The sequence below is a fragment of the Haliaeetus albicilla genome, chromosome 6 (assembly GCF_947461875.1).
Source record: "Haliaeetus albicilla chromosome 6, bHalAlb1.1, whole genome shotgun sequence".
Taxonomy (NCBI): domain Eukaryota; kingdom Metazoa; phylum Chordata; class Aves; order Accipitriformes; family Accipitridae; genus Haliaeetus; species Haliaeetus albicilla.
The window spans coordinates 46,234,142-46,258,971 of NC_091488.1; the positions used below are offsets into that span (position 1 = coordinate 46,234,142).

General features: G+C 40.7%; 1 protein-coding gene across 2 annotated transcripts; it reads left to right on the forward strand.

Moving 5' to 3' along the window:
• Positions 1 to 7,140: 7,140 nt before the first annotated feature.
• On the forward strand, positions 7,141 to 23,817 carry CD86 (CD86 molecule). Of its 2 annotated transcripts, none has more exons than XM_009912006.2 (6): positions 7,141 to 7,280; positions 13,275 to 13,324; positions 14,622 to 14,963; positions 19,010 to 19,321; positions 21,393 to 21,524; positions 22,325 to 23,817. In XM_009912006.2, exons 2-6 carry the CDS (start codon positions 13,279 to 13,281, stop codon positions 22,342 to 22,344), a joined length of 852 nt encoding a protein of 283 aa, XP_009910308.1. In that variant the 5' UTR covers positions 7,141 to 7,280; positions 13,275 to 13,278; the 3' UTR covers positions 22,345 to 23,817. The 2 variants fall into 2 exon arrangements, with proteins under 2 accessions (XP_009910308.1, XP_069642027.1); XM_069785926.1 differs by lacking the exon at positions 7,141 to 7,280 and adding an exon at positions 11,922 to 13,142.
• The last annotated feature ends 1,013 nt before the right edge of the window (positions 23,818 to 24,830 follow it).

Genomic DNA, 24,830 nt, shown 5'->3' on the forward strand with positions numbered 1-24,830 from the left:
GAGCAACCTATGCAATTTTCCATTATTCAACCTAATTGCTCTCATTTCATTCAAAATGACTTAAAACCCTCTGTTTCCCATTTTGGCAAGCTAGTACTCTACAAACACAGTTTCCAAACCTCGCAATGCAATATGATTTAAGATAGCAATTTCTACATATTTGGATGTGTACGAGCTATCATGCGCATGCACTTAATCACAGTTTCTAAAGGTTACAATAATTGCTCACCAGTAGACAAGCTATCTATAGGCTAGTCTGCAGAGTCTTGAGCTGTTGTCTGCTTTGGATTAGCCTCAGGACAGCAGTAGTCTGCATCTTGCTGGTCCAAGAGAAAACTACCTGGACTGCTTACCCTTATGGATGGGATCCTTCTTTCTCTGTAACTCCCCAAACGCATCGAGGGATGTCACATCTTGCATCTCCAAAATATGCTGTTTCCTTTCCTTTTGCTGTCCTTTTTGACTTCAGGGTATTATCTTCAATTTAGCCCCACGTCAAACCCTGAAAATTGAACTCTTTTGCTGGCAGTTTGCATATTGTCACCCTCTTTTAAAGCAATGATAGAAGGGTCTCTAAATATGAAGCTTTCAGGATAAGGAAGAGATTGCTGTACAGCTCTTTTCTCAAATCCCACATAGGATAAGAGATGAGTTGATGATGAGGTCAGTTTCTCACATTTCCTCTGGCTGTTTAGTTCCACTGATGACCTAATTCACCAATATTTTCTCTGACTGCATTGATACTCCCAGTGCATCTGACAATATTTTGTATTCTCTCAATGATTCTTCAATCATTTTTGGTCCTATTAGCAGCAAAGGGTCGGGGAAATAAAGTAATTTTGTTCACCCTAGCTAGAGGAGGGTCACCCCTGGCAAAAGAATTGTCTGTAGTTCCATTAATAAGAACTTTAGTTAAGCAAAGAAGAACAGCGTTACCAGAGCATAGCATAGGAGAGTATGGAAAGAGAGGTTTAAATACCCAAGCTTTGTTCAAAGGGGCTTATTATTTCACTGCTGCCTCCAAGTGATGGCTTCAAAGAGAAACTAGTTATTCTCAATACTTATAAAAAAAACCACACAAAAGTGACTATAAATTGTCAACCTAACCTCTTATGTGATTATTTCTATTTTTCAGCAATGAGTTTAGTTTATTTTAAGTTACATATAAAAAGCAAACCATTTAATAGCAAAATCTTCTGTTTCACATGCTAGTTCTCTTTGGATAACATTTCCACACAGTGGACTTGCACTGCAGAACAGAGTACAGTCAAGTTCTTCCATTTTCAGCCAGTTTTTCTTTTTTATTAGGAGGACGGCCAGATTCTCTTATGCTCTGGGAGGACTTGAGTTGAAAAGGATGTGCTCTCTGCTCTGGTCTCAAATGTCATAATTCTTCCAGTTAGAATAATATAGAAAAAAGAGTGAGTGAGTCTACAGGATGCATGGGCAGAACACTTCAGTACATCAGCATATATACAGGGTGAAGTGTTTGTAAGCTCATTGCCTGAATTTAAATTTCATGTATTTAATTCCCTTGTATGTTACCATCACTTCCACATCAAAGAATCACATTTTGTTTAAACAAGTTGCTAAACCAGAAGCCATGAGAAAGAAATCCTCTCCAAATGCACTGGATACTTTAATCTTCATCTCACAAAACTCAGGCATTGTATATTAAATAAACCGTGCTCCCAGTTTAACTGGAACATCCTGTAGGACACAGCCAATTAAATAACCTGACTGATGTTTAAATGTAGTTCCCCTGCCCTGTAATAGCAACTGCTTCTTTCTCTGAATCAAAACTAAACAGGGTGTGCCTGAGAGCTCTAATGCAGTTCTCGTTCCTGGACAACTGTTAGGACTTGCCAAAATGGGCCCTGGGACCAGCAGAATTTTAAATCTCAATCTTTCCTGAGGGCTAGAGTGTTTTCCCAGGCACTGCTGGCCATTGCTCCTAGGAACTGCAGAACCTTCTATGAGATTTCCTTTAACCTCCAGAAGTTTTTGCCATACTATGAGATGAGAAGATGTGGGATGTTATTTTCAGCAGGCATTGGTAATCCCCAGTGACCGAAGACCTAACCAAAATCAATGCAGAAGCTCCCCCTGGCCATGAAAGAACGGAAGAAGACTGTCCAGTTAGGGCCAAATCCACCAAAGTTTCTCAGTACCTAAGATGGCTCCTGGGTTGGATTTAAGGCATCCAAACACAAACTAACAAACATGAAAGCCCCTCTTCAGCTGTTACTCAACCTAAATTCTATAGGTCTTCAGGGTTTCAGGCTTCCAGGTGACAAAACTTGAGATGCTTAGAGAGGGTTTACTAATTCAGGCTCTAGCAAGACCCAGTCCGAGCCAAGACCGAGGAGAAAGCCTTTCCTCTCTTTGTCCTGTTTGATGGACTCGACATAGTTGGTTGTCTCAGAACATATTTATTGAATCAGTCTCTGCACAAAATTGGATTGCAGGCACTTATTCCTTTTGAAATATGGTTAGAAGGACGATGTCTCTCTCTGCCTATTAGATTGGGACTATTTTTACTGCTGTTTAGTGGTTAGAGCCCTCATTCAGAGGTGGAGAGGGTGCAAGCCAATTCCCAGCCCTGCCTGTGAGATGTCTGTATGCTTCCATCTCACACGTTATGGACTAGCACTGTAGACAGGTATTCCCTGGTAGATAACAATTCGCAACCACTCCTGAACCTGTGAAGTAGAAAGAGAGAATGCTGCTTGAGCTATATGATGAGAGCAGTCTCACAGAAGAGGTCATTCCTGGTCTTCTTTTCTCAGCCCCAAGCCACCACCAATGTGTTTGGCATAATAAGATTTAATGTGAAACTCTTAATACAGTCCTGGGAGCAGAAATATGAATCCAGAGCTCCCATGTCCCATATGAAGCATTAGAAAATGGAGGTCATTTCACTCCTTCTCCTTCTCTGACCGAGAGAGTAGTTCTGTGCAAAGTGGAACTGGTTTGGAAGTGATTCGGTCCTACCCCAGGACTGCCTTTAGCCTGAAAAAGTAAGTCAGAATCTTCTCCTGAGGACCATGAACCTGGGCCTCCTGCGTCCTGAGTGAGTGGCCTGGCTCCTAAAGAAGAGAAATGGGGATTTGCTTGCGCTTTTCCGATAGAGCGATGCATCCTTTTTTTTAAAAGGAGGTGACGAAGGTGCCTATTGGCAGAAGAAGCTTCTAGAGTATGAATCCTGAGGGAAAGCAGGTACCTATTAGCACAGAAGAAGAAAGCCACATCCTAGAAAGTGGTCAGACTGAAGACATATTTGTGCTGGCTTTTCCCATAGACTCATGTAGGTGGCTCCCTCCTCAGTGTGCTAATTGTCAAAATTTCCATTCTAAAGCTTTGCATTCTCTCCATGAACTGTGCAATCTCTATGTTTAGCATCTCTTGTTTTCTGGATGTGGGCGTGCAAAGCCTTAATTATAATAGCAGTCTTGCTGTAGCCAGGATAGTCTAAGTGAATTCTAGAGAGATGATATTTTTTTTGGAGTTACTCATACAACAGGAAAAAGAAAGCAGGCTGTCAGGCCTTTTTCAAGACTTTTCAAGCTCTTCCTGGGTTTTTTCCATCAATATTTGGACCTAATAAAAGATATTTCTCTGTCTACAAAATTTCTCTTAGCAATTTATGGCAAAGAATGTTTTACCACCTTTCCTAAATTTTAAAACTTGTCCCGTACAGCCGATTTGGGGAATACACCATGCCAGGGTTATTTTCATTTCTCCGAGTGAGCTGTGACTGAGGCAGCACAAGCAAGATAGTTTGGTTTCTCAATCTTTTTGTGCTTTGTACCCTCAGGCCACTTAGCAGAGGTTTTGGCCATAGTGGTACCCAGAGGCTCTAGAGGGACTATGCTGAAACAATTTCATAATCATCCCTCCAGAGTCTCAAGATACCTCCTAACAATACCTTGGGTACTTTCCTGTTGTTTACTGTGACACACCTTTGTCTGGAGCTCATCTTGCTTTTTAATCAGTCAAGCATCATTTCTGCATTAGCATTTAATATTCTGGGGCTAATGAAGATTGTCTTGGCATCCCTTATGCCTTTAACAGAAAACTGAGATCCTACACAGGGCTGAGGGGGTTCTCTCACCGTAAACTAGGTGTTCTCTTTGCCACAGGTGCCATCACCCCAGATCTGGGCTGCTCGCAATTTCTCACCTGCCTCCCTGGTGGCTACTTCAGCCTTAGCCAACAGATCACACCGTTCTTCTGGAAAGTTTCTGGGGTTCCCAAGGAAGGCAGCACTTGCTCACTTGCAGGCCACACCACTTCCTAGGGCACGAAGATCCCTTCCTTCAGGATGTCCTTTACCTCCCTCGCAGTAAAACCCAATACCAGCTTTCTGAGAAAACCTCTCCAGAGCCTTATGTGATTCAGTACATCAGATTTGCTTGCCTTTGACCATTTTATCCCATGCTTTTCCCTCTCTGGCAAATATCTACCAAACATCTGCCTGCCATAAGTAAAATCTACTTATAACACTAAGCTGGTAAGTAGTACCCATGTGTACAATAATCAAGATTTCAGCCACCCAGACTTTGGCCCTCTGTCAGCTTGGGGCATCTGCTGAGCATGGGGGATGCAGTCGGAGCTGCTCACAGCATTCACACCCGTGCTGTGGGTGGCAGGCATATGTCCACATATGCTTCAGTTAACCTCTTGCACATCATCTTATCATAATGTAAGTGTCTTGCAGTATCACAAGCAGCTCCAGGTTGGCAAATCTTTTTAACCTGCACCCCTGCTGCACAGTTGTGAATTTCAGCAAGGCTCTGTGCAGTCCGTAGGATCTTGTCCTTGCTGCTACATGTCTCTGGGGGAAACCTCTACAGACCTGGAATCTAGGCTGCAAGGAAACATCTTTCCAGATACCTGTCAGCTTTTAGGGTTGTGCTGTATTAGAAATATACACAATGTTTAGTGTGACTTATTTCAACAAAGAACGTGTTTCCTCTTTCTATGTATGCTAACTTGGAGATCTATTTTCAATCCTTACTTTGTATCTTCATATTGTTTCTTCAATTTCAAGGGTTTTCTTTCAGCAGCAGACAAAAAAGTGGCTGAACAGTTGATGAAAATTCACTCTTAAGCCTGGGCTTTCAAATTCAGTCTGTCTTTCTGAATAATTGCTTACCTTTTCTTCATGATCTACCATCAAGTTGTTTGGGTTTTTTTTCCCCTAACACTGAGTATTCTCATTAACCTCTTCTTAAAAACCTTCTTATCTGCTGCTAACTCCTAATTCTGTTCTACAAAATCCCTGCCTCTCTGTGGTCTTCTTATGTAATTTTTATGTGTTTCAGTTAAAGCCTGATCTAGTTTTACTTTCCTTGCCTACACATGGTCTCTGTCTTGCTCCAAACCTTTTAGATTCTCTTCTGATTTAGCCACATTGGTTTCCTATTTCAGATGCCACTCTAACAAGTTTTTAAGAGAGAATCACAGGCAATACATTGCAAACTGAGTTATCAGCGTCAAATATCTATTATTATCAATAACAGTATAGGCAAAGCTAACCTGTAAATGCATAGCAAAACTTTCACCATGAGCAAGGAACCAAATCCCACCACATCAAAAGTTACTCGGGCTCACACAAAGGGCACTACCTCCTCATCCAACTACAACCAGCCTGGCTGGCTGGTGATTTGACTCAGATGAAAACCGAACTCAATAAATTTGTATGATGTTCAGGTTAAATGTTGAGACTCTGTAGGCAGAAAGACAAAGAATATTTCCAATTTGATTACTTCCAGTACAATGTTTAGGTCTCATCCATCATTACTTTCAGTGACACTTTAGAGTGGGGGGGAAGATACTCCATCATCTCTGAAAATCCTATGCACCTCTCCTGCTTTTTTTGTTAACTACAAGACTAAGTTGCAAGCAAGTAAAAAACCCTGAAGCCTGTAAAAGCTCAGGTTTTAGATTTCTGCCAAACTTGCTTGGAAAACATTTAAATTAGATCCAATTAGTTTTTAATCAATCTAGTTAAAGAAATTATTCTTTTGGCTGCATTCACAGGAAACTTGAGTTAAAAGCAAATTATAGTTCCCTGATTGCTACTGACTGGAGAAACAACTTCCCCTTTTTCACTCATAGCAGCCTACTTCTCTGTTTTTAATCAAAGCTGTTGAGCAGTTTGTCCTGGGCAAAGACAGACGTGTCTAGAAACCAATTTGGAATTAATTTCTAATAATGTTTAATAGGCAATAGATACAGGATGGATTATTCTCCCCAGACAGCTCCTTTTTGAATGCCATGTGTAAACTGTGATTCAGACAAAAAAGACTCAGGTGTGAATAATGTTTGATCTACAGCTGGCAAGCACAACTGCAGTCATTAAGCTGGGCTTTTATGAGGCTCACTGCATGCTCATAAGCTAACTTAAAACAAACCTTAATGGGTGATAAAGTTGCAAGTTTTACTAAGCTGGCAGAATCAAAATGAGGTTACAGGCGAAATCAAATTCCATGTAAATAAATTGGCAGTACAGGAAAATGAAATTATCAGTTTATCAAAGAATTATACATACAAATAGTCAAACACATAAGCACAACTCTTTACTCAGTCATATAGAAAAATCAGTTAGAACATGGCAAGCATGGCAGCTGTGGTAAAGGTATGGCCTTAAATTTCTCTTATTTCCCATAAATGTTATGGAATTAGTCCTGATACCACCATTCTTACATAACAATCCATTCAGCTGTATTTTTATTGTGTCATCAGATCTTAAATTAACTTAGTGACTTTCAGCAGGAGAGTGCTGGGGAAGAACAGAGTTTTGTCTAATCTCATTGGAGAAACTTCAGTCCTTGCCAACAAATCTATTTCCCATTCTATTAATATAAGACCTATTTAAGCAAACAAAAGTGAATGGAATTTGCCAGTCATAAAAACTAAGCCTTATCCAAAAAGGGTTATTTCCTTCAGGCAAAATCCAAGCAAAGGTTTTCTTGAAGACCAGGGCTACACAGCAGCTCAGGGACCGCTGTGAATAACACTGACATTTGTCAGAGAATTAAATGTGCTTTGAGAGAAGGGGAATTTCAACTTAAAAAGAGGAAGCTTCTTTTGGACAGATAGTGCTTACTGTGAGAAGCACATATGTATTTGTGATAGGAAAGGGTTGATTTTATGTGAGCCGGGCTTTCTCCATGTGGCGGAGGACAGAGGAAAGAATGAACATTTCTGTTGTCAAGATCCATACTGGAGTGTTTTGCTGCCTCTGAGACAGGAAGCCTGGAGAAAGAAATAAGGTACTCCCTAATATTGTAATAATGCTTTCAATTGAGTGGTTTTGCTTTTTTATTTATCTGATAATGATTTCAGCAGTTACTGAGGCAAGCCTTGGTAATGATCCTATAAACAAGTAGGAGCATACATTTGTAAAAATGTAATTGCTATTAGTAAAGTGACTCTGCAGCTGCTCTCTATTTCATTTGAGTCACAGCTGCTAATCATAGCAGCTTCACACACATCCCTTATTCCCTGGAGCAAGCTGACCAATCTATAGCAGAATGACCCAGAGCCCATTCTATAGTGGCATCAGCACAATTATTTCCTGAATTCCTGGAGCAGGACATTTATAATCAGAAACTGGGCAAAAGGACCAAAGTGGATCTGCGGGGCATTTTCTGATTGTGCACGTTATAATGTGGGTGCTGGTCTCTTCTGTCAGGTGGCTGGAGATAGGACGAGAGGAAATGGCCTCAAGTTGCGGCAGGGGAGGTTTAGGTTGGATATTAGGAAAAATTGCTTTACTGAAAGGGTTGTCAGGCATTGGAACAGGCTGCCCAGGGAAATGGTTGAGTCACCATACCTGGAGGTATTCAAAAAGCAAGTAGACAAGGCACTTCAGAACATGGTTTAGTGGGCATGGTTGATGGTTGGACTCGATGATCAAAAAGGTCTTTTCCAACCTAAATGATTCTATGATTCTATAAGGACAGCGGTCTTAATTTACACCAGTAGATAGAAGAATTGGGTCCTTTCTTCCCAACTACTATAATTCTGGTGGTTGAAGGGAGGGACCCAAAACCAAAAGGCAAAACCTCTTCCTTCAGCTTTGTAAGTCAGTTAATGTGCCATGAGAAGTACTGTGAGAAAATCAGTATGTGTCCCCAGAGTGATTTCTGCACTAGAACTGGGAGTAGGAGGGCTTGGCTCATTTAACTGCACTTCTGAATATCACGTCTTCATCCAATAATTGAGATTAATTTATTGCAAGAAAAAGTAGCTCCTGATCAGTGATCCTCCTGTTTAAGAAGCAATATGAGGTTTGTGTCACATGCCCAGCTGGTTTTGAAAGACACTTATTGAAAATAAACAATGTAATACCTGATGACTAAACATATAATATATTGTATGGCTGCTAATCCTTGTAAGGTGCGTTTGGGTATAGGTTAGGAATCAACTACAGATTCATCCTTTTGTGTACAGCACATATCTTGCCATCAGAGGTGCCCTGCAAATTGCTATTTGAGGTTATGCCTGTACTGCATTGTGTAGCCGTGCTGCTATTTCCAGGCAAAGTGTCCTGTGCCAAAGTAGGAGGCTCAGAAGACGGACAACCTGGGAGCAGGCATTTAAATTCCCTCTTCTGTACAATGACTCCTGAGGAAAGTCCAGCAACTGACTGGTCTGTTAATCATCTGGCATCTCTAAATTGTCACCTGTGTGGGAACAGGGGTGCGCTCTTTCTCTGTTTCACTGCGAAGTCGAACAGGTTAGTGTGAGCTGGTGATAAGTGAATCTGGCAATTGCTACCTCCCAGCTGACAAGTTTGCTTGACTAACCTCGAGGCAAGCACGAGGGCTGGGAAAGGAAGACAGACATTACCTGATGTGGTACCTGTGGTGCAGAAGTGGTTCAACCAACTTGTCAATTCTGTGGCCAGGTGTAGCTTAAAGTGTGGAAAAATACGTCAACCTGACCTGTCCTTTAGGTGGAACTCAGAATAAACACCATAGCTAATCCCAACAAATGTTTTGTTCTGGTTGATGACATTCTTCCCCTCCGAATTTCCCCAGCAGTTTCACTTGCATGGAGTACATGTTTGTGTCCTATTATTTGTGCTGTGGGGCTGTCCGTTGTTAGGCAGTTGTGGCTGTCTTTCAGAGATACCTGTCCTTTAGTTGTGGATGAAGAATTCTGCTTGCAGAGGCAGTGAAATGCTCCATCATCTTGGGACCAAAGGTATTATTTAAACAATCGGTGTTGTTTAATTGTTATTAAAAGAGCAGTTTCTGGATGTTAAGCGGAGTGATCCCAGATTCACAGACAAAGTCATAGTTCTCCTGAAGATCTAATAAAAGGATATTACTGAAAGAGGGGATAGTGGGAAGGAATACAAAATGCACTCAGAAATCAAAGGTTAGGGAGACAGAGGGTTTTTTTAATGTAGTAACAACGTAATTAAACAAGCCCAGAGTTTTTAAATGTAACTTGGAGTAAAGATTGTTCTAAAAGAATGAGCAATAGAAAAAGTTTAGCAATTGATTAAAACAGTGCCACTTTCTAACTGGAGAAGCACACAGGAAACACAAGTTTCCCAGTATATTTTTAAAATGTGTCCCTTGTTGGATATTTATGTGGTTGTATGGCTTAGTATTTGGGTGGAGGTCATCCTAGAATTCTCTGACCTTGCCACCATAAGGGAATTTTCTTAATTTGTGATTTCCTTTGATAACGCTTCTTCAGATCAACCTGTGTTTACATGGGAGAAGGCTGGTAAATGCTTTTTTGGCAGAATTGCTTTTAGAAGTCTCTAGGATAGCTTTCAGGTCAGCGGTGGAAAGCCTTAGTCACAGATGTACTGTCTCCAGGAGGTTCAGTGCTGCTCATGGAGCTACTCAGTGTTGCATAGGGTGGAAATTTTAGAAAAATTCCCTACACTAGAAAAGTCAAAAGCGTAGGTTACTAGTTCAGTGGCCAGTTTTGTTTTGAGTTCATCATGAAACATGGGGGAGGAAAGTCTTCCCATAGAAGACATGTACCTGATATGAGAAAATAAGCTAGTTACATGTAAGAACATGTCAGAAGGGAACATTTTGAAAGGAACTGAAGGGCAGTGAAGGAACTTAGGAGTCAAAGAGCGCAGATTTGACAGTGTCTTTCAAAAGATAATGACTACATCCAAAAATGAAAACAGGAAAAGAGAGAGCAAATGAAAACCCAGGCAAGCATACCAGATACAGAGCTCTTGTTCACTCCAAGACCTTCACGCTTCACTGGGCGTATTGGGTTTTCACGTGCTGGATTCACATGGTGGATTGGGAGGAAAAAGAGACAAAAAGCACAAGCCAGTGAGTCGCACAGGGCTTTCTGGCAATTGCCTCTTTTTCCCAAACATCAATCTTTGAATTTTTCAGGGAAGGAATCCCCCTGTATTCAGCCAAGTGGGAACTGCTCATGACTTTTCTCAGACTGGTTTGGGCCAAACCAAAGCAGTCATGAATAAGACCAGTAAAGTGCATGTACTCATATGGTTTCTTCTCCTTTCAGTGATCAGACTGCAGAGGTAGTAAATAAAGGGTTGAGCGTGACTACTGACTGCATACTGACATAATTTCATTTAATATACTTCTCCATTTTTCATCTCTGACATCCACACATGGTTTGTAATTGTGAGTCATGGGAACATCTCCAAAAATGGCTAACAAAGCCTCAAAAGGCAAGAAAGACACCACATAGTGCTAGCTTTATTTAGCAGGGGAAAATCGTTACCTCCCTGTGGACTGGCCTCACATAATTCTGGATGTCAGAGATCATTTTTAAGCCCTGGGTCTTCAAACCACTCCCATCTCATCAGTTATCACTGGCATCGTGAAAAAGTGCCACTTCCACAGCTGGATGCAGCCAGCACGTGAACAAAAAAACCTGCACATCCATACACAGACCCGCAATGCTCTGAAGAGAAGCAGAGTCCTCATGGACTGGGCTACAGCCACGAAGAGGGCACTTTGATCTGCACTAGTTGCCAGCAGCAGGCCATACCCTGAAGCAAAGTCTATCTTTCCCCTCTTACCTAGTCCTCTCTGACTGCTAAACAATGCTGGGACATAACCAGACTTTCAGTGGCCTGCAGATTTAAAAGAGAATGGAGCACAGAATTTGTATTGAATACGCCAAAGAAATGGTGTAAGTAGCCAACACACAGACTGTGTAATTCTCTTTCCTCCCCTCAGTCTCCTGGACACTGACTCCAAGGATTTGCATTTGTTGGTTAAAGGCATCTTGTAAAAAAGGGGAAGAGAAGCTGCTTGCAGCACTGAATTTTTAGTGGCCCGATTCATGATTCAGCACCTCTCTATAAAGCAGCTCATGTAGGAGAAGCTGCTTGTCACGCTCAGTGACCTCCCTCTTCAGGGAATGTGGGTGTACACCCCTCTGCAGACTTGGGATTCTCACGGGATGCGGCCATCCCCAGCACACGCCTTCTCCTGGCAGACAGCAGCCAGGAAACCGTGTAGGATCTTTGAGACTTCTGTCCTCACAGCTCCAAATCCAACCCATAAAGAAAGGCAAGCAGTGTTATCTGGTATTTTTGCCTGGTTTTTATTTCTCTCTCTCACTCTTATTTTCAGTTCCGGTTTTGGTCTTCGCTGCCGTGAGATAGTCATTGCAAAACATGCCTAGCTATAGCAGTACACTCTCTCTACTTTGCTTGTTTCCAGTTGCAAATTGTTTAATTTCTCCTCTTACACACTTGCACTGGACCCAAAAAAGAGGGCTATACTTTTTTTTTTACTTGACTGGAAGCAAAAATTCTTATTCATAGGAGGGAAATATGACTGCTAAGAAGGAGTTTCTGTAGTTTTCAGTGGCTTGGCACAGGCAATTTTATTAGGCAATCAGTTGTGTGGTTTAATTCAGTGGGACTCAGCCGAGGAAGAAAACCCCTTGATAAAAGTTCACCATGTAGTAGGGCAGCTGGAGCAGAAAGAGAATGACCTCTGTCTTTGGCAATGTATTCTGCACAAGCTCTCCCTCCTTTTCTGCTACGACAGGTGGATCACGGAGAAAATTTTCTATATCCTCTGAGACATTTGGGCTTCTTTCTCCCCTTTCCTAAGAAAAGGCAGGATGAATCTGGTCTGGAAAATATATCATTCACAGTTCTGTATGTTACAGCACACACACAAAAAACATGTCAGCGGACTGAGGGGAATTCTGTATTAAACAGAAGAGACTCTTGCTCCCAGAGACCTGGGGTAAAGACCAAAGTGTACCAGCTTAAAATAAAACATGACAAAAAATGGGAAACCATCAGGAAGCTGTACTATCAGTCAGTACAATCTCACTGTTTCTAAGCAGTATGAGAGCTGAAGAGTTTTTACATCTGCTCCAGCAGTGGAGGATTCTTTGGAGCTGTTTAAAGGAGGAGAGTGAAGGACCTTGTCCAGGGAGGTGTGGAGGCTTCTCCCAAATATATGGAAAAGGCACGGGAAAAACACAAAGGCGCTGCTAAAATGCAAACCAGCAACCATAGGCCAGTCAGATGCAGGTGCCATTCTCTGACTGCTGCATGGGCATGATATTTAGCTGTTTACCAGGGTCATAGGCCCTTATCCCACATGAACCCAAGCAGCCATAGAAGTGTTTTGCTTATGAGATGAATCATAGGTTTTTTTCCTTTTTTTCTAAACAGATATCAGTTTTTCTTGACTACAGATTATGTGCTGTTTAGCCTCCACTCTTTAAAGCATATAGGATTCCTCTCAGTTACCTTTTACTGTCGTGAAAGATAGGTTCCTGTTACAAAACTAAAGGTCACACACTTCATCGCTTCTGATAGCTGACATCATAGCGCCGTCTTCCCCACCTCCTCCTTCTGTGTCACCCTCTCCTCCCCCTCTACTTTCAATTCCCCCATCTTCTTCCCTACCCTGCCGGGCCAAGCATGCTCCCCATTCCCCTTTCCTCTGTACCAGGTATTTTGGGTACTCGTCCTGTCCTTTGCACCCCAGGGACTCTGTGTTCCTCCCATGGCATACCCTGTCTGCAGTAATCTTGCACTACATCCCCTTCTTTGTAAACCAGAGATCTGTCATGGCATGCTTCTTGTTGCTAAAGGCTGTGAAGCACACAGAAGTCCTTGCACCAGTCCATGGGAAAAGGTGAGATTAACTTTCTCAATAGTCTCTGTCTTGCTAAAACTTCTTGGTTTACCACTTCTTTGGGAGTACTGGAGAAGTTACTGGAGTGTTTTTGAACCTCTAACATATTTCTTTCATTCTTCCTTCTTACAGCATCATGGAGGTCTGCATATTCTTCCTTTATGCTATGATACTTCTCCCAGGTAAAAGGCGAATTTTTAATTGTAAAAACTGTTTTGATTATTTGTGTCCTGCTATGTGATACTTTCTCATCCACTAAGAAGCTGATTCCTTAGTAGTAATTAATCATTTCCATTGCACAGTCAAGGTCATATAGCCTATGATGTGACATGTATTTAAATTGTGTGCAGGGACTTTATAAAATACATAGTAAGTATGTATTTCTCTCTTCAACTTTATATCTTTACATTACACTTACTTTATGTTGCTCTTAAATTTTCAGTTTAAATCTATCTTTAAAATATGTGTATATCACCCCTGTATATCGGAGAGCAGAGCAGTATTAAACTGAAAATGGACAGTTAGATACGGGACAACTGGAGTTTTAGGTAGCCATGGAGATCATTTTGCAGTCTGGTGCTCTGGAGGAGCAGTCAAAACTTTGTACCGGGAGAGAGACTGCAAATCTTCTCATCCTTTTGAACAGAGCAGAGGTGTTGCTATCTTCTGGGACAGAGGACTGCATTTCTCATTCCAGGAAGAGATGGTCCTCCCAGCCCATCGCCGCCTGTAATAATGGCTACACACACTGATGAAAGTGGGAGAAAAATCATCCCTTGTGGGGGTGGTGCATGCTTTCTTTGCATGAAAGCATAATTGTGCTTATTGACTATTTCTGTTAACAGGATCAGCAACAGAATAGTTAAATTTGACATTTAATCTGTCATTAAACTCTAGATTAATTACAGAACAGTTAAATTTGACATTTAATTTGTCATTAAATTTTAGATTAATTCTTCAGTGAGACTGAAAGTGTTCACCTGTTTCTGACCTTCTGGTCATATATTCCCTAGACACCAACATTTACCACACAGTGTGCACTTTACATTTTCTTCACTGCAATGCTGTGTTATTTTATTAGGAAAATGAACTCAACTTCTTAAAAGAAATTGTGCAACCATCTCCTTTGTGGCAGAATCTCACTACACTCAGGATGCTACATACAAGAATGGTTTGGACCTTTTGCCTGCATATAAATCTTCTAAAATATAGATGCTCACAAGCTCTGCGTGGTAGGCCTTCTTTGGAAAGTAAAATATAGGAAGAAAAATAAGAAACAGTTTTATGACCTGAACGTCACAAGACTAAGTGAGTCAGTTTGAAGAACTATGTGTCCTGTCATACCTAGTGGGAGAATTTGTGTCTAAATGCTGGAGTTTTTATTGCTACTGTCATTAAGTGTTGCCTCTGTGAGTGCAAATACTTGGTGTTCTTTTGTAGCTGATGGAAATCTTAATTTCTTCTCTCTCTTTGTCTAAGGTATTGTTGCCAGTGTGCATCAGGTGAAGTCGTTTCTCAATCACACTGCATATCTATCCTGCTATTTTCCAAACTCTCAGAAAACTGACATAAAGGATTTAAGAATTTTTTGGCAAAAAGGTGATGGTGAAGTGGTGCATGAAGTATACTACGGCCAAGAAAAACACGATAACCTTAGTCCTAAATATATAAATCGCACCAAGATGGATATGGACAAATGGACCTTGCAATTGTTAAATGCAGGAATTGTGGATGAGGGACAGTATACATGTATTATACAGCACAGAGATAAAGGATCGCCAAAGGTCATACACACATCCGAGTGCATACTGCACATTATTGGTAAGTAATCTCTTCTATTTGTCATCTGGTCTGGGTTTTGGGTTTGGTTTGGGGTTTGGGGGGGTTTGGGTTTGGGTTTGTTTTTTGGTTTTTTGGGGTTTTTTTTGGTTGGTTTTTTTTCGGGGCGGGGGGGGGGGGGGGTGTTCTCTTTCACTTTGTTCAGTCCAGAATTGCATGGTACTGTCCTCAAGCCACTGAAGATGCACCTGCACCGGAACAGAAGATGGATAAGAGCATTCTCAAGAGAAAATCCTCAGCTCTGAATGAAAAGCACTCAGGTGGAAGCAATCAGTAGTAGAAAATGAGGCAATAATTTGCTCAATACTGCATCATTCCTGATTCTCACCCTGTCATACTTTGTAGTGAAAACCATTCTGCCTTCTTCCTCTTGCCTCCTGCAAGTTTTATGGCTTTTAGGACTCTGGAAAATACACTTCTTTATTTGCATCTGATGCACTGCCTTCTATTAAAAGCAATAGTAGTTAGCATTGTTGGTGGTAAATTACAATTGAAATATAACAAGATTTCTGCAAACACCCAGCTATTTTATGATGATATAAATTACAGGGAAAATAAAGAAAAGAGCAGCTCATATGTGGAGGAGTAGAAATTCATATGCTCAGTTAGAGTAAGATTGAAAATATCTCTGAAGAAAAAATGTAGGCAATGATGAGATTCAACCTGATTTCTTGCATGTTATCAGAGGAAAAGCCAGAAAATCTTTTAACAGGGGAATGGGGTTCAGTGAGGAAGCAATCTTTTCCTAATATTTTCTAGTATTTTTAGTAATTCCTAATATAATTTCCTAATGTTTTTCTATTTGAAGCTGTTCTGCTAGTAACCTTTGTCCGTATGCCTGTGTTCTCTCTTCCACTATGATAGTGCTAGTCATTAATAATATCATCTAACTTCCACTGGTGTTCTCAGGCTTCAAAACTGCTTCAAAAAAGAATAGGCCATGTGTAACAGCAGCCAAAACCAGTACCAGGATGTCTGAGCCTGTTTAGCTTTGTGCTACCAGCAAGTGTTCCCTCAATTCACAGATAGAAAACCTAGATTGTTAGTTTTGATTCTCCCAGAATTTACTGAACAAGTATTTTCAGCAAAGTTTTAGAACCCAGAAACTCATAATGTCCACTCAGTATCAAGACCTCCAATTTTAGAGATGCTTAGCATCAACCATTCAGTTAATTAATTCAAGCAGTTAAATCAGTTATCAGCTTAGCCAACATCTGAGCAACATGTTCTAGAAGTCTCAGGCTTAGGCACTAAAACTCTCTCAGACCCTTTAAGGTTTAACTTAGGAAGACTGGTTTAAACTATTTGCTGCTGTGTTCCTTCCAAATGACTCTCTGTTCAAGAAGCTCCCAAAGGAAGGAGCAGTATAAAATCATATTTAAAAAACCCCAAACTTAAAAAGAATTATAGGAAAAATACAAATGTTGAAATGTACTTATGCTTACCTACTGTTTCTTAATTAGAATCTCATATCATACGTGGAGGGGTTTTTGTAGTATGGCATGTCACACTTAAAATGGACGTAAGAAAGATTGAGTGCTGTACAAGAATGATGGGGCAGTCATACAAAGCTATCCAGATCACTTGGTGACCAAGCCCATTCAGAAATACTGAAGTACCTTCTAATACAGTTTACATGTGTTATTTATATGTATTACATTAGGAAAATATATAGATAGATATATGTATATTATATGTATTGTGTATAGCCAGGATGATTTATATAAGAACAACGAACACAGATCATCCTCCAGAAAGAAGGGAAGGCTTCACAATGGAAAGCTTTGGCTCTTAAAACAGGCAAGGTAGGGACCATGGTGACAAGCAGCTTAACTGGAAATTATGCTGCTATAGCATGGCTCTTGTGCTTCCTTTGGATGGATCAATAAGGGAAGTAGGTGAGACTAGGGAAGCTATTTCAAAATATGCTATTCAAAGAGTTGGGAGTGAAACTGATGTCAGAATAGAGACTTAACAGTTTGTGTCCTCATTTTAAAGGGGATGTTGAAAAACTTAAAAGCATGAAGAAAAGCTCTGCTAGAGTTATCTGAAAGCTAGAAAAAATACAGTCCGACCGCAGACATTAAAAGATTGATCTGATTACCTTATAATGCAGAAGACTGAGAAGAGTCTTGTTTGCAGAGTGTGGAAACCTGAAATACACATAAAATACTGGATATTAAAAAAAAAATGCTAATTAATTCAGTGAAGAAATAAAAACAGTCAGTGGCTGGAAGCAGGTGAGAAGTAAGGCACATTGCCCCTTTAGAAAATGGAACAAAACCAGGTAGGGTGATTAAGCCATTGAGAAAAATATTAAGGGTTTGATGGATCTGCTGCCTCTTGAGGTATTTAAATCTAAGCCCACAGCCTTTTTGGAAGAAATGTTATCTTTAAATAAAAAAGACTTCCTGAAACATGCTTTTCTGTTAGCAGTCCAAAGCTCACATATACATAACCCACACCCTGCATGAAACCAATGTCACTTTTCAGTAAATTGAGGTTCCAGAAGCCATAATAACAGAAGTGCTTTGATCAGGGTCTATTCCACTATTTCCACATGTTTACTGTCAATAAGATCAAAACTCTTAAATCACTTAGATGATTTGGCAAGTTTCACAGCCATGGATTACATTCCTACCCCTGCTGTAAAATGCCAAGGAGAGAATAAATACTCCAGACCAGAAGCTGGAGTGAGCAGTCAGCTAAGCAAGTCAGCCCTTGAGGAGAAAGAGGAAGCTTGAGCTCTCTTGAGGGACAACTTAACTAAATTTTGGGGTGTGAAAAAGGTGGGGCTTTTTCCATTTTGAATTCACAGCCATGGACTCTCTTGGGGATTTAAGTGACTAAGCTAAATCCTTCTCTCTGTGTGTTGGCATACAGCAACTAAAAGCAACATCATGTTTCTTCATCCATATTAAGAATTCACCAGAGCAAGGATTAGAGCCTGGATCAAACATATTGAGTGTGCGTGCAGAAGAGTCAGACCCTCTTAGGCTCATATTTTTCTAAGAATCATTTTCCCCCTCTCCAATGTTTCTCTATATTGTCTTTAGTCCTATTGGCACTAAAATAATGAAGTATTTTCAATGAAACCTTGAGTCTGTTTTTTGGGTTTTGTTGTTGGTTTGGTTTTTTTAACTTGCTGTATGTCAACATGCAGTCAGTATTATGTCTACATTCTCTCCTTCTTCTTTCCATTATAGTCTACTATTTCTACTATGACCTTTTAACCAAACAAATCCTGTTTGAGACTATTTGGGAGACTACTTAAGAGAGAGCATTGGTTAAAAGCTTCCATTTATCATTAATATTTTATGTTTAAATAATTCTTCCCACTCCCATTTCACTAATTATGTCTTGCCTGGGAAACTTGACTTTTTAAAGCAACAGGTATGTTTTTCATTTACTGGGATGAGTATCCAATGACAAAGTAAAAGAACTTGTACTGTAGACACTTCCACATAAAATGCCCAGCTAAGGAAGGTCTACTATCAAGATGAGTGAATTACTTTATATGCTGCCAAATGATTACTCATAATACTGACAGACACCAAAGATATTTCTACCTATGACAGCACTGGACCTCCAACTTAACCCATCTGAAGTCCCTCAGATGATTTCTTTTTCTGTATTTCACAGTTAGAAGTTTGTGGTTTTCCCCTTACCGAATCAGGAGGTTGAGAGTAGACAGCACTGTGTCCCATTCCCTTTTTGTGCTTACACACCGACCTGCAAGCAGGCCAGGTTTGATTATTCTGTGGTGTCAATGGATCTAAAGGAGGTGGGAGAGACAGAGGCCCAGTGTCTGGCTGATCAGACTTATGTCCTTGAAACACCCTGAGGACAAGGAGTAGCAAGTCTACATGTACACCAAAAACATAACAAACTCTTTTTGGGACTCCCATTGTTTTCCTGGGAAAATTGTTTAGACTTGCTTCTGCCTGAAAAATCTTAAATAATTGGCAGGAACTGTCACAAGATGTGGTATGTTTGACTCATGATGCTTTATCTTTGGTCTATTTCAGCCAACTATAGTCAACCTGAGATAGCATGGCCGCACACTGGGGAACTAAAGTCCAACAAATACTTGAATCTCTCCTGTTCTTCCAGCGGAGGTTATCCAGAGCCCAAGCAGATGACTTGGCTAATTTCACACGAAAACACAACACAGAGGCTTGTGCCTCACATGGACATCTCACAGGATGCTGTAACAAAGCTGTACAATGTTACTAGCAAGCTGAATATCACAGTTCCTACAAACACCCTCACTAATATTAGCTGCTTGCTTTTCCTTGGAGAGCAGCTGGGGAGCCTTGTCTCAGTGCCACTAGGCATAGGTGAGTCTCCATTTGCCCATTCCAATTTTTGCACGGGTAGGAGCAGGGCACATTGCAGTAGAGCTGATCACAGATAGTAGCATAGTCAAGGCAGGGAATAAACCCTAAGTAGCAGTAGGAGTTGGTTACAAGGGTTGTACATTCTTCATCCTGTCACCAACAGCCATGGCCACTAAATTCCCTCTCCTTTCCATATGGGAAGTCTTATTACAGCAAGGAGAGGGCACAGAGAAGGAAGGCTACTGCTACACAATCCAGAACACAGCCCTGTTCACCCCCTCCCCAGATGCTGCTGCAGTAGCAACAGAGCAACCTGGATGTCTGGATTAGACAGCAACCAGTCTCTGGAGGTGACATTTAGCTGTTAAGGGAGGTTGCCACTTCACAGAATCAGAGAACTGTTGAGGTTGGAAGAGGCACCTGGAGCTCATCTAGTTCAGCCACTCTGCTCAAAGCAGGGTCGAGAGGTAGCACAGGGCCTTACCCAGTTGAGTTTTAAGTATCTCCCAGGATAGAGACTCCCCAACCTCTTTTAGCAAACTGTTCCAGTGTCTGACTGCCCTGACAGTAAAAAAGTTTTATCTGATGTTTAGGTGCTTGAGCTGCTATTAATCATTCCCTAGAGAGAAGCAGGCGGCTAAACAGAAGAGTCCCTTGGACCAGATTTGGCTCAGAAACTGCCAAATAGACTGTGCTGAGTTTACAAGTAAAGGCCATGAAACTTTGACTAGTCTTAGAAGCATTCCTGGTGGTTTTCGTAACATTTGACAGAATGAAGTGTGCATTCCAAAATGACTGTTTGGGGATTTTTTTTTCTGGGACTGTGTCTTTTTTCAGACACCTCTTGCAAGAAGAAGCTGGGGCCCCAAGTTCCAGTAAGACTTCACTGCTGGATTATCTCAGGGTTCCACACGCCTGATCCTTTATTTAAAGTAAAGCTGTATTTTATTTATCTCCTGGGAGAGGAAAACATTCTTTGACATATTTGTTTGTAAGCCATGGCACAAGCGCATCAAAATAAAGACAATTCCTACATGGCTTGCAGGTGTCTGCTTTAGACAATGTTGAAGATGGAGAGCTGTGCTTCAGTTGACAGGAACAGGGAGCCAAGAGGGAATGGTAATATTGCAGGAAAGCCTACCAGGGTAGTACAGGCATGCACCTTACTACTGCGGATGTAAAAGAAGCTTGCTACTCATTCTGGAAAGAAGTTCCACAGTGCAGTTTTATTCATATAAATTTAGCTAAAGGGTTAAGTCATCAATGCTAGGTGTGGCAAACTGCCTCTGTTCTCCTTACATTCTAGGATTTTTAAATAATATTAAAATACAATACAGAAGTCTTCTGAGGTTTGCACAGCTCTACATGTTGCTCATGAGTGTTGATATGGCTATATTAGCTATATTAGCTATAGTGCTGCATCCTCCTCTTCCCGATTCAATTCTTCTTCTCTCCTCCTTGGCTTTACGAAAGTAGCCACCTGATAAGCAGTGATGGTGGGTATGAAACTAGGAACTCCACATAAACAAAAGCTTTGCTTGGCAATAACTGAAGCTCTGTCAGTTGCTAACCTTGGCACCAAAACCTCAAAAGCACAATAACCAGAAACAGAGGGAAACTCCTTTGCGTTCCCTGCTACTTTCACATCCCTTGCAGCATTTTGTTAGGCTTTGACCATCATTTCCAACAGATACTAAGTGGTAACATATCCCAGGTTCTTCAAACTTGCACAGTAGCACAGAGTAGCATTGGCACAGTAGCTGCCTTGCAGGCTCTTGTATTAATCAAATTGCTGATCTCGCACGTGTTACCCAAACTTCAGAAAGAGTACTTTGCCTTACTGTTGTTGAAGTAGCTGTTAAGACTTGGTAGTTTCATTAGTTATTGGAAATGGAAATAAAGCAATGTGGATAGTGATTTATTGACACTATTAAAACACTGTAAAAGCAAAGGATGCTGAGGGTCTTTCCCTAAACTTCTAATTCACATAACTTTGGGATAGATGGTTTAAGCTAATTGTAACCGAATTAAATCTTTGCTGTGTGTATATCTCCTCTGTTTTCTTATTCAGAGATACAGGGGGAAGAAATGGAGCAAGTGAAGATAAATTTCTTTGGCCCACTTATAGCTGTGATTTTACTGATCACATTTCTCGTGGGTTTTGTGATACTGAAGAACAGAAATACCTTATCTACCAACCAGAGTAAGTTATTACTTCTCAGCTTCAGCTCTACTGTCCCTCAAGTCACAGGCTTTGCTCTTTGTAATCATCCCTTTAGCTACATTCAAGCTGCTGACAGAAGGTTGTGTTTCATGCCAGACTTAAGCTAAACTCCTTGGACAGTTTAGTTCCTGCAACATCTTAGTCCATCTGGCAGTAAGTCAAAACATCTTTCTCCTGTCTTGTCCTGAGATCCACTTCTCCCTCTTCTTTGTGCTCTCTGAGACTGCCATGGCAACAGCTCACCACTTCTTCCTGCAGTTTCATCCTTTTTTCCTGGTTTCTTGGTAGATTTGGCTCCTAAATCCATTGAACTGTATAAACCTTTCTTGTCCATCACCATTTATAAGAAAGGTGGAGCTGGGGAAGGGATGAGATGAGGCTTCTGTCAAGTGCAAGTATCTTTGTCATCACAGAGCTGAAGGATCCAAGGCATTGCTCCACCACAGGCTGCCCAACAGGGGACTGGAAGAATCATCTTGTACTAGGAACAGAATTCAGTCTTTGCGTTGCATTTCTCTATTTTGTTCCAACACTAGTCTCAGCAGTCCAGGGTTTATTCTGCACTGAAAGTATCCTCATGCTGACATCAGAGTCTATCCTTCCTTGCAGCAAGAGCAAAGAGCATTCCTCACAGTCAGTCCTGTTTCCTTACTCAGCCAAGAGTCCTGAGCCCCACCTCATTCTTTCTCCAAATCCTAAGATAACTGGACATTTACTATCAACACTTTTTCAGCTCCTGTTTCTCATGTTTCTGTAAATGACATATTCATCTATTTTAGGTGTCAGTCTAGCAGTCTAGAAGCTATCCAGCTTGAAGCAGAGGCGATCAGCCAGACTGCTGACTGGGAAGCATCTCTGCACATAGCAAGGCCTGAGGTCCTGTGTTCCCAGATGCTCTGCCAGAACAAGAATCCACCCCAGATATCCTACAGAACAACATGCAACATTTTTGTCTGATGGCTGAAATCCACTGTCCAGTGTTCTCTGCTTTTAGTTTTGCTCCAGAATGGTAGTAATTATGAAGCTCTGCCTATCTGCACGGCTACCTCTTTGCTCTATCTTCATGATGCACCATGACATTGTAAAATCCTGAGAGTCAATGAAGAAAGCAGAGCTGCATGGGTTACAGAAGGGAATGTCTCAGAAATAGAAAGAGTTAGGCCACAATCTGTGAATCATAACCATCACTGGAAACATGATCAGAGGCAGGCTATTAATCATGAGCTATAAACGCTTTTGGCAGAGCCAGTGTGGCTTTGTACCAGTTTTCTTGTAAAGCTCCGCAGCAGAAAGAGGAACTTCGGGGCATGTCCCCACCTTCTGAGAAAAGTCATGCAATTCATGTCAGCATTTGAAACTAGAAATTACCTGAAGGAAAGACTTGCTTTAAATATAATTTCTGGTTATCTGGATTTTATTTTTTTACTACCATCCAAGCTTAATATACCCAGTTAGTACCTGCACACTTTGTTCCTCTGTATTCTGGCCAGATGCTGTACTAGTTGTTCAGGTGGATGCAGGGATAGCAAATGAAAGCATGAGGTATCATTCATATGTGTATAAATCTAAATATACAAAATTAAGCTAAGCAGATAATGAAAAAAAATATTATATAAGTAGGTCATATTGCAATTTGGTTGACTATGTTGTCCCTTTCTTAATCGTGCTTCAAACTTTGAAGCTAAAGCAATCCGTGTGCTATGGTATGCTCAGCTATAGGAAGTAGTTTTTACCTTTCAGAAAAGATTCTCCGTTTCATTCAAAATATGCCAGTTCTCCAGTCTTGAATGATCTCTGCACTTTATATTCTTCAACAGCATTGACATTGTTCAGGAGGAAGAATGCAGCAGAATTGAGACAAAATTCTTCTGAGGTCTTGATTGTGTTTGTAGGTCTGATGTTTTCAGCAAGAGCAGGGACATTAGCATCACATTCTCAAGACAAATTTCAGCTCAGAGTTGCAGTCTGGGGATATAAATTCTCTACAGTTTCTGCTGGGTACAAATATTCTTTTCTGTTAAATAATGTTGTGAGTTGCTAGACTCCACTGCAATTTTTACTCTGTTTTCAAGTGTGTGAGAGAACATGCATGTCCTTTTGAGTTAGCAAAACCATTTGGGAGTCAGTTCATTAAGCTATTACACTAACATTCCAAATATTTTCATTCAGATTAGTATCATTCAGATTTTGTTAAAAGTTTTATTTTTATGTAAAAGTTTATATTTGCTAGCAAACTTATTTAATGACTTATTAAAATATATGTCTTTTTCTGCGTTGGTGTTTTATTCTCCTGTCATTAAAGCAGTATATTGGGGAATACCCACATTTGGTGTTCTCAGGGAGGAAACACTCCCAGAATTATTTCTTGGAAGCAAATGAAGAAAAAAGGTATTTCTGCAATGACCAAGAATGGCACAACTGAAGGTTTCATACATTCATTTATAGAGCTAGATATATGCGCACAACTCTGTGTATGCATACCTCCTTGATTTATTGACCTATACACCTCAAAGATAAGATTCACTTAGCAGAAAAAAAAATTCTAAGCACTTGGAAATTCAACAGTTTTTGCAACATGCCTTAGTACCTCTGAGGGGGCTTTTCACTCCGATACACTGTCTACTATCACTATCACCAGCTGTAACTAGTGGGAAAAGTCACATGGTGGGTTATGTTTATCTTTTGACAACTTCCATCCTTAATTTGTTCCTAATTACTGAAGTTGTTTGTTTTCACCCCTTGCCATCCCTCTACTTTAGGCTTCCAACCTCCTTCTATTACCTGATCAATTTCTCTACCTCCTCTTTTCTTGCTCTTAAAATCAACTCTACTTCCCTCCTGCAGCTAAAGACAGTTAAGGGGGAAAAAAGCAGGTGGGCTTCAGGGAAGATCTTAGTTTGTCTCCATCTGTTCAAATGCATTAATCCTCTGCTCTAGCAGGTGTAATGAGCACAGTAGCAAGGCACAAGAAAAATGTAGCTGATGTGCTGGCATTTCTGTCCTCCATACAAATACATTCACAAATACATTCAGATTTCCAGGCTATCTCCTCACTCACTTTGTAGTTTTTTCTTTGACAGCATGCTTTCAGTCATTTAGTGACTCTATAAACATGGCAAGCAAACAAATGAGCATATGCCCACTACATACCATAGCATGTAACAGCTTCACTTAAAACCACCATTCCTTTATTTTTAGGCATAACATTATGAATTTCAGAAAATGCTAACAGAAATGGAGACTGTGTGTTAAACCAGTATCCAATACCCTAAGGTAAAATCCTGT